We start from the raw sequence: 15,502 nt of genomic DNA on the forward strand, positions 1-15,502 counted from the left end.
TTCTGTTCCACTTGTTTGTGTGTCTATTTTTCTGCCAGTACCATGTTGTTTTGATTACTGTCGCTTTGTAGTATAATTTGGAGTCGGGAAGAATGACGCCTCCAGCCTCGTTCTTTTTCTCAGGATGGCTTTAGCAATTCGGGGTCTTTCGTGCTTCCACATAAATCTGATGATTTTTTTGTTCTATTTCTTTAAAAAATGCCGATGGGATTTTGATGGGGATTGCATTAAATCTGTATAATGCTTTAGGTAATAAGGTCATTTTAACTATGTTGATTCTTCCAATCCAAGAACATGGAATATCTTTCCAATTCTTTGTATCTTCTTTGATTTCTTTTAATAGGATCTCATAGTTTTCATTATATAGGTCCTTCATGTTTCATTAGATTTATTCCTAGATATTTTATTCTTTTCATTGCAATTGCAAAAGGAATTATTTTTTTGACTTCTTTTTCTGACATTTCATTATTAGGGTATAGGAACATTATGGATTTTAGAACATTGATTTTGTATCAAGAAACTTTACTGTATTTGTTTATTGTTTCTAGTAGTGTTCTTGTGGAGTCTTTAGGGTTTTCTATGTAGAGAATCATGTCATCTGCAAATAGAGACAGTTTGATTTCTTCGTTTCTTATTTAGATGCCTTTTATATCTTTCTCTTGCCTGATTGCACTCACTAGGACCTCCAGTGTTGTATTGAATAACAGTGGCGATAGTGGACAGCCTTGCCTTGTTTCTGATCTTAGAGGGAAGGTATTTTAGTCTTTCACCATTAAGTATAATGTTGGCTGAGGGTTTGTCATAGATGGCCTTTATTATGTTAAGGTACTTTCCTTCTATACTGACTTTGTCTAGTGTTTTGATCATAAATGAATGCTGTATCTTGTCGAAGGCTTTTTCTGCATCTATTGATATGATCATATTCTTATTTTTTAATTTGTTTGTGTGATGTATCATATTAATTGATTTGCATATATTGAACCATCCCTGTGCCTCCGGGATGAAACCCACTTGGTCATGGTGTATAATCTTTTTAATATGTTGCTGTATTCGATTCGCTAGTATCTTATTTAGGATTTTTATATCTGTGTTCATGAGAAATGTCCGTCTGTAGTTTTCTTTTGTTGCGTTATCTTTACCACAAAGTAATATTGGCCTCTTAAAATGAGTTGGGAAGTATTGCCTCCTCTTCAATTTTTTTGGAAGAGTTTGAGGAGAATCTTTGAATCTTTGAAATCTTTGAATGTTCAGTAGAATTCACTGGTGAAGCTATCTGGTCTGGGACTTTTACTTTTTGGTAGGGTTTTGATAATTATTTCAATTTCCATACTGATGATTGGTCTATTTAAATTTTCCAGTTCTTCTTGATTCGGTCTAGGGAGTTGGTATCTTTCTAAGTACTTGTCCATTTCTTCTAGGTTATTAAATTTAGTGTTATATACTTTTTCATAGTATTCTTGTATAATCCTGTTATTTCTGTGGTGTCTGTGGTAATTTCCCCTCTTTCATCTCTGATTTTGTTTATTTGTGTCCTTTCTCTTTTTTCTTTACTGAGTCTAGCCAGATGTTTGTCAATTTCATCAGCCTTCTCAAAGAACCAGCTCTTTGTTGCATTTATTTTTTCTATTTTTTTTTGTTTGTTTTCAATTTCATTTATTTCTGCTCTAATTTTGATTATTTCTTTCCTTCTGCTGACTTTAGGCTTCATTTGTTCTTCATTTTCTAGTTTTTAAAGATGAAACATTAGATTGTTTATTTGGACTCATTCTTGTTTTTGGAGATAGGACTGAAATGATATGAATTTTCCTTTTATGACTACTTTTGCCATGTCCCAAAAGTTTTGATATGTTGTACTATCATTATCATTGATTTCTATGTATCTCTTTATCTCTCTTTTAATTTTTTCTCTGACCCGGTTATTCTTCAGTAGCATGTTGTTTAATCTCCATGTATTTGTGGTTCTTCCTGATTTCTTTTTACAGTTGATCTTTTGTTTCAAAGCATTATGATCAGAAAATATGGTTGCTATGATTTCAACCCTCTTATATTTGTTGAGGCTATCTCTGTGTTCCAGTATGGGATCAATCCTTGAGTTTGTTCCATGTGCACTAGAGAAGAATGTATAAGCAGCTATTTTGGGATGGAAGGCTCTGTAAGTGTCAATTATGTCCAGTTGGTCTAATGTGTCATTTAAGGATGTTATTTCCTTATTGATTTTCTGTTTAGATGATCTGTCCATATGTGACAGTGGGATATTTAGGTCCCCTACTATGATAGTGTTTTGGTCTGTTTCTCTCTTTAGTTCTGTTAGTAATTGCTTTACATATTTCAGGATTCCCTGATTGAGGAATAGATATTAATAAGTGTTATGTCTTCTTGGTGCATAAATATCTCTCAGTATCTTTCTTTACCTTTTTTATTTTGAAATCTGTTTCATCCGATATTAGTATTGCTACTTCCGCTTTTCTCTGAGTGCCATTTGCTTGGGATATCATTTTCCACCCTTTCACTTTGAGTCTATATTTGTCTTTGAAGCTGAGATGTGTCTCTTCGAGGCAGCATATGGTTGGGTTTTGTTTTTTGATCCAATCTACTACTCTGTGCTTTTTTATTGGTGAATTCAGTCCATTTACACTTAGGGTGATTATTGAAATATGAGGTCTTCTTACAGCCATTTTATCTTTTGCTCTTCTGGTCTCGGTGTTTCCATTGCTTTCTTGTCCTTGTGTTTCTGTTTTTATTATTATTATTATTATTATTATTATTATTATTATTTATTTTGATTAGCTTTTGTGAGTTTTGCACCTTTGGTCCTTTTGTTTTATGTTATATATTTCAGTCTGAATCTTTAGTGTGTGGTTGCCATTACGAATATGTAAAGGATAGTTATATACTGTGTATATATATATATATATATATGTATATATATATGTGTATATATATATACATATATATATATATAACTGTATATATATATATATATATATATATACAGTCGCCCATTTTCTTTTGCACGTGCTTTATCTCCATTCCCCTTTGTAAATCTGGATATTTGAATCCTCCTCTTTTCAGTCATTGTCGTCTCAATTTGTCCCTATGCATGCTGAACGTTCATTACTATCTTGCTGTAGCAAATCTCTTCTTATTGTTTAAGGTTATAATGCCCTGTTCTTAGTAAGGGTTGCACTCCTCTCCTATTTGCCTGATTGTCATGTTACTCCTAATTATGTAGTTTTTTTTTTTTTTTTTTGTCATTTTGGTTAGCTGAGTTGACCCCTTTCAGTATTTCTTGTATTGCAGGCCTTGTAGTGGAGAAGTCCCTCGATTTTTGTATATCTGGAAAGATCTTTATTTCTCCTTCATATCTAAAGGAGAGCTTAGTTGGATACATTATTCTGGGCTGGTAGTTCCTTGCACTTAATATTTCGAATATTTGATTCCACTCTTTTCTGGCTTGTAAGATTTGTGGTGAGAAGTCTGATGATAATCTAATGGGTTTTCCTTTATAAGTTACTGTTTTCTTCTCCCTGGGTGCTCTGAGATTTCTGTTTTTGTTGTTGATTTTTGATAATTTTAATACAATCTGTTTTGGTGAAGGCCTTTTTGGGTTGAGATAATTGGGTGTTCCGTTGACTTCTTGAATTCCAAGCTCCAGCTCTTAGATTTGGGAAATTCTCATCAACTATTTGTTCAAAAATGCTTTCTAGTCCCTGTTCTTTTTCCTCGCCTTTGATAATGTCCATTATTTTTATGTTTTCTCTTCTGATGGTGTCAGCTAGTTCTTGTATTTCTCTTTCATTATTTTTAATTCTTGGTTTCTCTCTTCTTTCTTCTGATTTATTTTTAGATTTCTGTCTTCAGTATCATTGATTCTTTCCTCCATTTGGTCGATTCTTACTTCCCAAGCTTGCTATTTCATTTTTTAACTCTTGCAGTGTGTTTTACATCTCCAGAAGATTAATTCTGTTCATTTTGAGGGTTTCAGTCTCCTTGCTAAAGAACTCATTCTGCTCATCTAGATGTTTTTTTCAATTCCTGAAATTGTTGATGTGACTCGTTTTGGAACTCACTAATTTTTTTTTAAGAAGTACCATCCTGGAATCTCTGTCATTTAAGTTGACTATTTCTATGTCTGTAAGCTTATTTTCTGGCGGTGTTTCTCTTTCTTTCTGAGATGCTTTGTCACCTTCGTTGTTCATGGTGTTTAATGGACTATTTCTCTGCGTGGGCATTAATCAAGTGTATTTTGCTTTTTTTTTTTTTCAGAAAGATTTATTATATACAGGTGTCTCTTTAGCCTGTTGCAAAGATGGCCCTTTTCTTTCGGTTTCCAGTAGGTGGTGTCTAAACCTCTTGGATCCCTGCTTTATATAAAGCCTTAATAATGCCCCCCTCTTTTTTTTCTTGTAGATGTTTAATTACGCTCGCTACCCTCAGTCTCAGTCCCTGTCAGAAATAGTGACAGTTTCGGTAGCATTTGCTCAGGCTCCCCTGGGGCTCCCTGGTGGTCTGTCTCAGAGGATATCGGAGGAGGGGCCCTCTGGATTGGGAGTTGGGAGCTGTGGCTTAGCCTCACTTTTGCAACCATGGTTGGTAAAAATCAACTGTTGTTTCTCTGCTGTCCTGCTTCTCTGCTTTCCGCCCTGATGACTTGGCCCTGCTGTCGGCCACATGCTTTCCCACTGCTTTCCCAGGCAGGGCTGTTCATGGTACTTGCTGTTCTCCCTTCCCCCTCCTCCTACAGAGAGTTCCAGCCACTGCGAGAGGCAGCTTATTTATTTCTCCCAGTCCACTGCCTGACACCTGGGATTCTGACCTGTGATAGCTCTTACGCATAGATCCTACGCTCAGATATGCTGGTGTGCAGTTTGGGTGTTTTTTATTGAGTTTTAGATGTTCAGCTTATTGTTGTTTCAAGGGGAGAGATCTGGGGACATCTCTCACTCCGCCATGTTTCCAGCCGTCTCATAACCATTTTTATTGCAATGTAGGCATTATAGATGATATGTTTTAGAGACTGTGGATTTGTTATCTTTGATCGAGATTGAGTTTTGTCCTAGCATGTAATTAAATTATTTGCGAGTAACTTTGATGTTGTCACAGTCTGATTTTAGCCTTTGTTAACATGAGTCTTTTTTAGTTTTGCTCTTAATACTGGAATCATTTCCTTAGTTCTAGCTTGTGGTCTTTCTTTGTAAGATAGGGCCTTTCTGGGGTTTTAGCAGAAAGGCTAAAACTCTAAACTTTGTCTTTCTCGCAGTGAGTATTTACCAAAATCTCTTGTCAGCTTTTTAGCTGTTTTTTCCTCACTAAACTCTGTGGAATTTTGCATCCTTGTATGAACAGTTAAGGCCTCATGCATGGATTTCAGGGGACATTTACATAGATTTGGAGCTTTTCCTCTTGTGGCTTCCTCTGTTCCAGGGTTCTTCCCTCAGTTTCCAACTGCTTCAGAGCCTAAATTCAGGCCAGTGACTGTAGTGTTCTATTTGAGATATATTTTCTTTGCATCTCACATCGTGGAGAGTGCCTCATGGTGAAATTTGTATGAATGTGGATCTCACCCAGTGTTCTTTTTTTTTTTCTTTCTTTCAGTGGTTGAATACTCTCTTATTTATGCTAGCTTTTTGTCACTTGCATTCAAATGTGTTTTTAAAATTTTGGAAAAATTCCATCCAGAGTTTATAGTTGTTATTGGTCTGTGGGTTAGTCTGATACAAGTTACTTACTCTTTCATTACCAGGAGCTAGAACCTATGCTTTGTAATTATGTACTATTAACAAATATAATAATGTAAATAATAAAAAATAAAATATAAACTAGCAATTATGAATTTGATATAAAAGCGAATTGATTATTTAAACATTATTGTTGTTACTTTTTAATTGTGTAGTACAGGAATATGTTATCTTTTTAAAAATTCGAGCATCCTGCATAAACCTAAACTTCCTCTTTATTTCCATTTCCAGTCCCCATCTCTCTACCATCCAGTAACCAAAGTTGTTTGATTTGCTCCTTTCTATATAAACAAATGATAAAATAAATTATATTATTCTTTTTGTTAAGTTTTAGACAAATGGTATTATAATATCTTTACTAAGTTTTTAAATAAGCAATATCATGATATGATACTTATAATATTTTTGTCAGTCAGTAAAATATATTTTGAAGTCAACCCATGTTGATACATGTAGATCACTTAATTTTCATACTGATGATTAGCATTTTATCATATTTATTTAGCTGTTTCTTTATTAGTGGGCATTCATGTTGTTTCTAGGTTTTCGCCATTTACATTGATGATTCCAAAAATATTCATGTATATATCACCTTAGACATATGTGTTTTATTAGGGTAGATAATTTGAAAATAAAATTGCTGACTCAGAGAATGCGCATTGTTTTGCTGGCTTTTGCTAGATTCCCTCCTAAGAGGTTAATTATCTGTCTACTTTTGAGAAGCATGGCTTTGTAAAGTAGCTGCCATTAATGACCATGTAGTAGCTTGGAGCATAGGTTTTAGAGGCATACACCTTTGTGTTACCTTTGTGGGCAGGTTACCTCCAAAAAACTTTTCTTATAGAGATGCTGTGATTACTTGAGATATAAAGAATTCTTACTCCAATTTCTGGAACATCGAAACAATTGTGTGTTAACTGTTAAAAAAATAGATAATTCTTACTATTATTAGTTTGTTGGATATGAAAATGATCCTGATGATATTCTTTCATCAGAATTTAATAAGTCTAGCTCTTCAGCATTGACTGATAAAGTGATTTTTAGTGATTGATCCTGTCTGAAGTGAGGTATAACCATTAGAGCAATGATTCTCAACTTTGGTTGCACATGAGAAGCTCTGGCAAGCTTTGAAAAATTCTAAAGCCCTGGATGCACACAAAATCAATTGAACCAGCAACTCTGTAGATGGGACCAGGCATCTGAAGTTTTTAAAGTTTTATAGGTAATTTCAATGTGCATTCAATTTTAAGAATGTCTAGGATAGAGCTTGTACATTCTTTTGAGTTCTTCTAGAAGATTCATTAAAGTTGAAATTGAAAGGAAAATAATTTTGTTTTCTCTTGGTAAAGGATGACCTTAAATTGTTGTGCTACAAAGTTGCTAGCATCTGTTCCCTCCTAATTTTCAGCTATTTTATGCTTTGATTAGAACTGAGGTATATCTTTAAGTGAAGAGTAGATTAGGGACATTATTTTATCCTGTTAATTTATGGGCATGATTCTTCCACAAGGAATCCTATTTTTTCTTTTCTATTGGCTTACTTGAATTCTTACAGTTTTTCTACTTTTAAGTAGGATACTCTGAAAGATAACATGCACTAAGAACTGAAATTGACCCAAATTAACCACTATTTACACCTAAGCCTTCCTCTGGAAGTTACAAGCCTTTATTGACTCCAGAGTTCCATAATATTTAACATTAGACAGATTCTGGCAGGCCAATCGCTGTCTAGGTGGGAAGATGGATTCCTGGTGCTTCCTACACTGCCATCTTCCCTCTAGCGCTATCTTACTAATTTTGGATCAGACCATTCTGATTTAAGGATACTAATCATATCCTATATCCCATAACTATTTGCATATACTTAAAAAAATTTAAATGTCATATATCATGTACCTCTGTACATGATATTTTTTGTCTTATAGACATTTTAAATTTTATATAGTTGTATCTGTCAGTTATCCTTATGCTGGATTCTGACTTTGATAACATTTTATGGAAAATCTTGTACTTTAAAATAAAAACAAAACCAATCAAAATAAACAATCAGTCTTTCTCAAAAAGACTGATATTAATGCCTATATTTTTGTGTTTTTTGGTCTTTTAAAAAAGTTTTTATATCTTGAAATTGTTAATAATTTAAGATTTCATTTTTTGTGTGTGTAGCATAATGTAGGAATTTAATTTTTCCCCAGACAACTTACTATGCCAAGACAGTTTATTGAATAACATATCAATTTCTTACTGGAATGAAATATCACTATTATTCTCCAATTCCATTAGACTATACATGACTTCGTTTCTGGATTTGACGATCACTTCTGTTAATTTTTTAAAAATTTTGGTCCATTTCTAGTTTATTGCTCTGGTATTGTTTTTAGACTTTCTTTTAAGGACAACTCTGCATCTAGCTAATTTTTCTAACAAATTTTTTTTTATTTAAAATTTTCTTGATTAACCTTAAAAATAATATGTTAGGGTAACTTTTCTATATTTCCGTTATTTTGATTAATTTACACCAATTTGGGGAACATTGACAGGTGAATAATATTGAGTCTTCTGATCCAGAAAAGATTTATTCAAGACTACTTTTTTTGTTTTTTTAGTAAAGTTTTATAAAATTTTATAATTATCTTTTATTTTGGTTTTCTACATTTCATGAATTTAAAAATCTGATTTATATTTTTAAAAAATTAAATTTATTGAGATAACATTGGTTAATAACATATACATTTCAGGTGTAAAACTTTATAATATGACAACTATATTGTCTATGTATGCTCACTACCTCAAGCCTAGTCTTCTTCCGTCACCATGTATGTCATTTCCTTTACCATATTTATCCTCCCCTTACCCCCTTGCCCCTCTGGTAACCACCATTCCGTTGTCTGTATCTACGAGTTTTTTGTTTTGTTTTGTTTTGTTTGTTCATCATGATTAGTTTATCATTAGATATTTTGCAGCTTTGGTTGGTACTATAACTAATATCTTTATTTTGCTTTTTTAACCTCTTTATTTTGAACTTTAGTACACATATCTCTTACAGGTGGACAATTGTGTTGGTTTTTAGGTTGGAATTATAACAAGGCCACCAATTTTCTTGTACGTATATTCTATATCAGTAGACTTTCTCTAGATACATGCATTGTAGTAGAATTGCTGGATCATAGTGTCTGCCTGTCTTAATCTTTGCTAGATGATGCCAAAATATCTTCCAAATTGGTTTTTACCAATGAATGTAATTGTGTTTTTACATATATATATGTGTGTGTGTGTGTATATATGTATATGTATATACACATATACATATACATATATATGTACATATATGTAGATACATACATATATAATGTACATGTGCATTTATATATACACATATGTTTGTATACAGCTACTTTGCTAAACTTATTCATTCATATAATTTATCTGTGGATTCTTGTTGATTCTTATATCATTTGTGAAAAAGGATAGTTTTGTTTCTTCCTTTTGAATCTTTTTATATATTTTTTTTCCTTTTATACTGACACAGGATTGTTAGTACACAGTTTAATAGAAGTGATGATAGTGGGCATCATAATATGATGTTTTTGATTGAAAATTTATGGCTACATGTTATTTTTAGGGAGTTTTTTCCCCAAGATTAAAAAGTTGTAAATGAATCTTATTTTATCAGAATTTTGTTTTTATCTATTAAGAGGATGTTACTTTGTTAGTTTAACGAATTATGCTATTTTTTTCTGTAAAGTTAAAACAACCCCATATTCCTCATATTTATCATATACTGTATCATGCAAGGACCTAAGAACACTTTTCTTTTTCTCTCTTGATAATAGTTGCCATATATTTTACTTGCATATATGTTAATAGTCCCACAAGAGACTTTGGTTAATTGATCTTATTATTTTAAAGAAATGACATTCTATTACGTAAGACTTTGGTTAATTGACCTTATTATTTTAAAGAAATGACATTCTATATCTAATAATGCTTGCTGTCTTAAAGTCTACTTAGTCAATATTAAAATAGTTAAAATAGTTTCCTTTGGTTAGGGTTTTCATGTGTATCTTTTTCAATCCTTTTGTTTTCAATCTTTTTGTGTGTTCTTATATTTAAGATGTGTCTCTTAGAAGCAACACATATTTATTAAATTTTTTTTTGGAGGGAAGATCTTTGTATTTTAAATGGTACATTTAGTCCATTTACATTTAATGTAATTACTCATATGTTTGGCTTTGAATCTAACCTTTTACTCTGCTTTCTATTTGTTTCACATGGTGGTCTATCCTCCTTTTATCTAATTTCTTGCATTCTTTATGACAATTTTCCATTATTATGTTTTCTGTTATGTTTATTTTACCTTCTTTTACCATTCATTGGAGTTAACCTAGAGATTTTAACATGCATACTTGACTTATGGATGTATGTTAGAAAATACTTTTTACCACTTTTCAAACAATGCAAGGGCCATAGAATTCTTGATTGAACTACATTTAACATCTTCCTAACTTCTGTTTTTATAGTTTAAGGTTTGTATGTATGTATTTAAAACACTACAAGACACTAATTATTATTTTGTTAAAATCAATTTTCATTTGTATTTGCCTAAATATTTAACCTTTTTTGGTACCTAACACCACCCCCCCCTTACTATTTTTGTCTTCGAGCTTTCACTTTGTATTATTTTTCCTGTTTCTGAAGAATACTTTTAGTATTTTCATTATTACTGGTGTTGCTGGTGATGAATTTGCCCATTCTTATTTATCTGAAACTATTTTTATTTCACCTTCATTTCTGAAGGGTATTTTCACTGGATGTAGTGTTTTGAGTCAGCAGATATTTCCTATTAGCACATTAAAAGTTATCAGTCCACTGTCTCAGGCTTCATTTTTGCTGTTGAAAAGACTGCTATCATTATAATGAACATTTATTTGAAAGTAATCTTTCTTTTCTCTTTCTTGCTGTTTTTAGATTTTTCTGTTGTTGTTCTTATTCCCTTTAATTTAGTGCATCTTGTTATGAACTTTTATGATTTTAATTTAATTTATAGAAATTCTTTGGAATTATTAAATCTGTGGATTAGTGGTTTTTATCATGTTGGAAAAATCGTTACCCAATCTTAAAAAATATTACCCATATTCCATTCTTTTACCTTCACCGTCTGAAATTTTGATTAAATATAAAATAGACCTCATGTTATCTTCTCTGTTCCTTAAACTTTTTTGTTTTCTGTGATTTTTATCATTTTATCTATTTCAGCTGCATTCTGGATAACTTTTTCTGATCAGTCTTTTAATTTACCAATTCCTTTTTTTTTTTTTTTTAATATTCTGTCATGTACCAAGCATGCATATTGAAATTTTAATTTTGATTATTCGTTTTTCCATTTCTTGAAGTTATGTTTTTTTTTAAAAAAGATTCTGTAATTTTAGTTTATAGTATGAAATATAGATGATTTTATGTTTTTTGTCTAGTCTTTAATCATTATAAGCATACTCATTTAATATTTTTGCCTGGTAATTCTAATATCCGAGATCTATATTGGAATTTTTTTCTACTTGTTCTCATTCCTGGTGCCTCATTTCCTTTGTACATGGTTATCTTTGACTATATGCTTATGATTACCCTTGAATAGTTATTTGTGTAGATTCACCCATGGCCTAGGATGAAAATGTCTTTCTCCAGATATTATTTTTTGCTTTTACTTTTGCCAAGTGTGTGTACACTGTTTCTCCTTTACTCAGAACTCCTTACATCACTTCTGACACCACATGTGTGGGTTTTCTATGCCAAGCGACTCTCTAATACCATCTAGGTGTTCTATAATTCAGTTTAATTCTGATACTAACTGGAGTTACAAACCCTACAGGTTAAAGGCTCAGTCTCTTAAGACTGTACCTCCCCTGCTTTAGATGCCAGTTGAAAGCCCAGGTTGTTACCTGGGCTTCTGACTGACAATACATCAGAGGTTTCCATGTCCACCTTTTAGGGTTTGATTGATTTGCTAGAGTGGCTCGCAGAACTCAGAACAACAGTTTACTTACTAGATTACCAGTTTATTACAAAGGATATTAAAAGATATGAATGAACAGCCGATTAAAAGATATATAGGGTGAGGTCTGGAAGGGTCCTGAGTACAGGAGCTTCTGTCTTCATGGAGTTGTGGTGCTCCACCCTCCCAACACATAGATGTGGTCAGCCACCTAGAAGATCTCCAAACCTGTACTTTTGGGATTTTTATGAGGTTTCACCATGTAGGCATGATTGTTCATTAACTCAGTTACCAGTCCCCTTCTCCTCTTCAGGGGAAGAGGATGGGAATGGGCTGAAAATCCCAAGCTTTTAATCATGGCTTGGTTTTTCTGGTGACCAGTCCCATCCTGAAGTGATTCAGAAGCCCACAAACAGTTGCCTCATCAGAACAAAAGACATTCATATCATCCAGGAAATTCCAAGGGATTTAGGAGCTGTGTTTCAGGAACTGGGGTCAAAGACAAAATATTAGAACAAACGATGATCATAGTACTCTTACCACTTAGGAAATTATAAGGGTTTTAAGAGCTCTTTGCCAGAAATCGGGGGGCAGAGATCACTGTATATTTTCTGTGATTTCACATACTATTAATTAGAATCTCCTTAAACTTAGTTCAAAGCTTAATGTTCTCTTCAGGCCACATGTTTGCAAATCTATGCAAAGGCCCCCGTCAACCCAAAACTTCTCAGGCAAACATTTTTTTTTTTTTTTTCCAATTTCCCCCATTCTCCTTCTTGTCCTCCTTCTTGTTCTTGTTCTTTTCTTTCTCCTAAGACAATCTTGCCTGAATACACTTTATTTGAGGATATTAGCCCTTTCTATCCATAACTTCTTGTGAGATATGTCTCCTCTAAAACTCCCACTTTTAATGGGTTTGACTTATGTCTCTCTTTGATGCCGTTTATCCAAACTAATATGTACTAGTGTTGGCACGTTTTCACAGTGCATTATTAATAGCTTTAGTTCTCAGTTTATCCCCAGAATTTAGCTTGGAACTATTTATAAGGTTTTTAATGCTTTTAAAGTAGTGTTTTTTTCATATTTTAGCTAACATTTTTAGTAATATTCAGATGGAGGGTTTCTCTGAATAATATAGTCTGCTATTATCAGAAAACTTTGGTCATCTCTTCAATGTTATATTCTAGTTCATAATTTTCTTTTATCAGCTGAATCTAATTGGCTGTTTAAACTTACATGTTTTAAATTTTTAATTGTTATATTTTTTAGTTTTAGAAGCTCTATTTGGTTCTTCTACAAATCTGCTTGATTATTTTATCAAGATATTTTCAGTATCTTCCTTTTATTTCTATGAGCATAAACATATTTTATATTCTCCATCTGATTATTCCAGTAGCTGAGGTCTTTGTAGGTCTAAGTTGAATTTTGCTTTCTGATATTTGGCTGACTTTTTGTTTTGGTGCTTTATTTATCATGTGGTTTGTGAAAAAAAATTTTTTTAACTGTGAAACATGGGAATTCTCTGAAGTCTGGTAAGTTAAGATGTGTTTTTCCAGGGAGATTTTGCATTTGTTTTTTGGGTTTTTTAAAGCATTAGCACACTGAGATAATTTTTGAGGTCCTCCCCACCCCACAGGCTATGCAGGTAATATGAATTCTTCTCTAAACCTATCATAATGCCCTTCTTGGTCATGAATTATCTAGAGACTTTTCCTCCCTTATATTTATATCCAAGGCTGAGACTTGTAAGTTTCTTGTTTCTTTGCATATGGTGGCCATCCCTAGTTTTTTCTTTAACTGGACATATCACCCTTTGGGGTTCCTTCCTTTTTTTTGTGGATAATCTCCAACAGGTTTCCTCATACTGCATTGTCTGCAGGTTTCATCTCTTGTCCCTTAGGCACAGAGACCTTCAAAACCAAAATTGGCGGTGGCATGCATTAGCAGATGCCCCTGAGTAGCATCTACCTTCAGGACTCACTTGTCTATCTGTATTTGACCTTTCTCTTACTTCTTTAATCTTAGATTATTTTCCTTATTGTCCTACTACCTCAGCATACATTGAAAAGACTTCTTCGACCCTTTAGCCAGTATTCTTAAGGATTTTGTCCTGAGAAGGCTCTTCAGGGTATCTCATCTGCCCCATTGCCCTAATATTTATCAAATGTCATTTTTAATGTTCTTTTTTATAGGATTCAGTTTAGCTGCATTTAAAAGAAACAAGAGGAAACTAGAGCTGGCAGAAAGGGTGGAAACAGATTTCATTCAGCTAAAGAAAAGAAGACAATCAAGTGAAAAGGTCAGGAGGTATTTGAAATATTAATCATTGATGTATAGTAATGCTATCTTTAATCTGCATATAGATATATAAGCTTTAAAATAGTTTGATCCAGTAGAAATATAATGCATGCCACATAAGTACTTTTAAGTTTTCTAATATTTACATTAAAAAAGTAAAAAGAAACAGATAAAATGAATTTTAATAATTTATTTAAACCAGTATATACAGAAGATCACTTAAAAAATATAACCAATGAAAAAATTACTAGTGAGCTATTAAACTTTCTCTTTTTGTGTTACGTCTTCCAAGCCAATATGTATTTTACCCTTGTAGCAGCACATCTTAATTATGACACTGAATTTTCATTAGAAATATTTGGTTTGTGTTTGTATTTCATAAAAATAACAGTTGAAAAAGTAGTTTACATAACAAATTACTTCAAACATACTTAAAACTTTTCAATAATTGAATTAAATATGTTTTAAAATTAAAATTAATTAAATTTTAATGAAATTAAAAATTTAGTATCTCATTTGTCCTTACCACATTCTAAGTGTTCAGTAGCTACATGTGGTTAATGGCTACTGTTTTGGGCCTTGCAGCTTTAGACAGTGATTCTTAACATGGCTGTGTGGGGAATAGAGTGTATTGTAAGGAAATGTATATATTGGATTTATGTAGATTTTTTTTTTTAATACATTCTAATTCCATGTCTCTGTTTCTTATTGTTACACATCCTTTGTTTGCATTTCACACATCAGTGTGCTATCATGAGTCTATGTGTGGGATTTCTTAGGTGTTTTGAGGGTAGAAAGAAGTTGAAAACTACAACATTCTTGCTTGGTCTGGCTGGGGCATTTGTTAGCACACAGTTCATGATAAGTATCTCATGCTACAGTCATTTGATGTGCTTTGTACTCTCATTAATATTCTTTTTTGATCGTTTTTTTTTTACAATTGCTTATATACTGGTTCATGATTTCTGTCATTGTTTTATGTGGTTCACTCATATATAAATGTATAATACATCATCTTTCATAGCGACGTATTTCTATAATATGTTGTCACATTAAACAATTAATTAAAAATTTTGTCCAAACCTTTAAATTTTTCTGCCAGAGAAAGAGTAGGAAGTTAGGAAGAAAATGAACATTTTAAAAGCAGATCTTGGTGAAAGTGGATAATAGCGTGGTTTCTGTTTCTTGTTTTTTTGCATCCCCTGTGATGTCTGAATGAGAAAATTTAGGACTTTTGTCCTTTCAAAATATTGTGATAAAATTTGCATAAAATGAACAATTTAATTATTTTTATAAATGTATATACCCATGTAACCCATATATACCTATCCAGACGTAGAACGGTCTGGTTCCTTTACACTTCCTCCCAGCCAATCTCCACCTTCTATAGACAATCACTGCTCTGATTTTTATCACCATAGATGTTTAGTCTTGCTCTTCAACTTTATGTAATTGGAATAATACAGAATGTACTTTT

The 15,502-nt window shown here is 32.5% G+C and overlaps 1 protein-coding gene across 7 annotated transcripts in view; it reads left to right on the forward strand.

Moving 5' to 3' along the window:
* TASP1 (taspase 1) overlaps window positions 1-15,502 on the forward strand; it is a 219,565-nt gene that overhangs the window by 54,707 nt on the left and 149,356 nt on the right. For all 7 annotated transcript variants that reach the window (XR_005655313.1, XR_005655314.1, XM_039874470.1 and 4 more), the window contains one exon: window positions 13,920-14,026. Coding sequence is in view for 5 of the 7 variants with exons in the window: in XM_039874470.1 (XP_039730404.1) it covers window positions 13,920-14,026 (107 nt within the window). In the remaining 2 variants the exon portion in view is untranslated. The remainder of the gene's footprint in view (window positions 1-13,919; window positions 14,027-15,502) is intronic.

The sequence above is a fragment of the Pteropus medius genome, unplaced genomic scaffold (assembly GCF_902729225.1).
Source record: "Pteropus medius unplaced genomic scaffold, Ma_sr-lr_union100, whole genome shotgun sequence".
NCBI lineage: Eukaryota > Metazoa > Chordata > Mammalia > Chiroptera > Pteropodidae > Pteropus > Pteropus medius.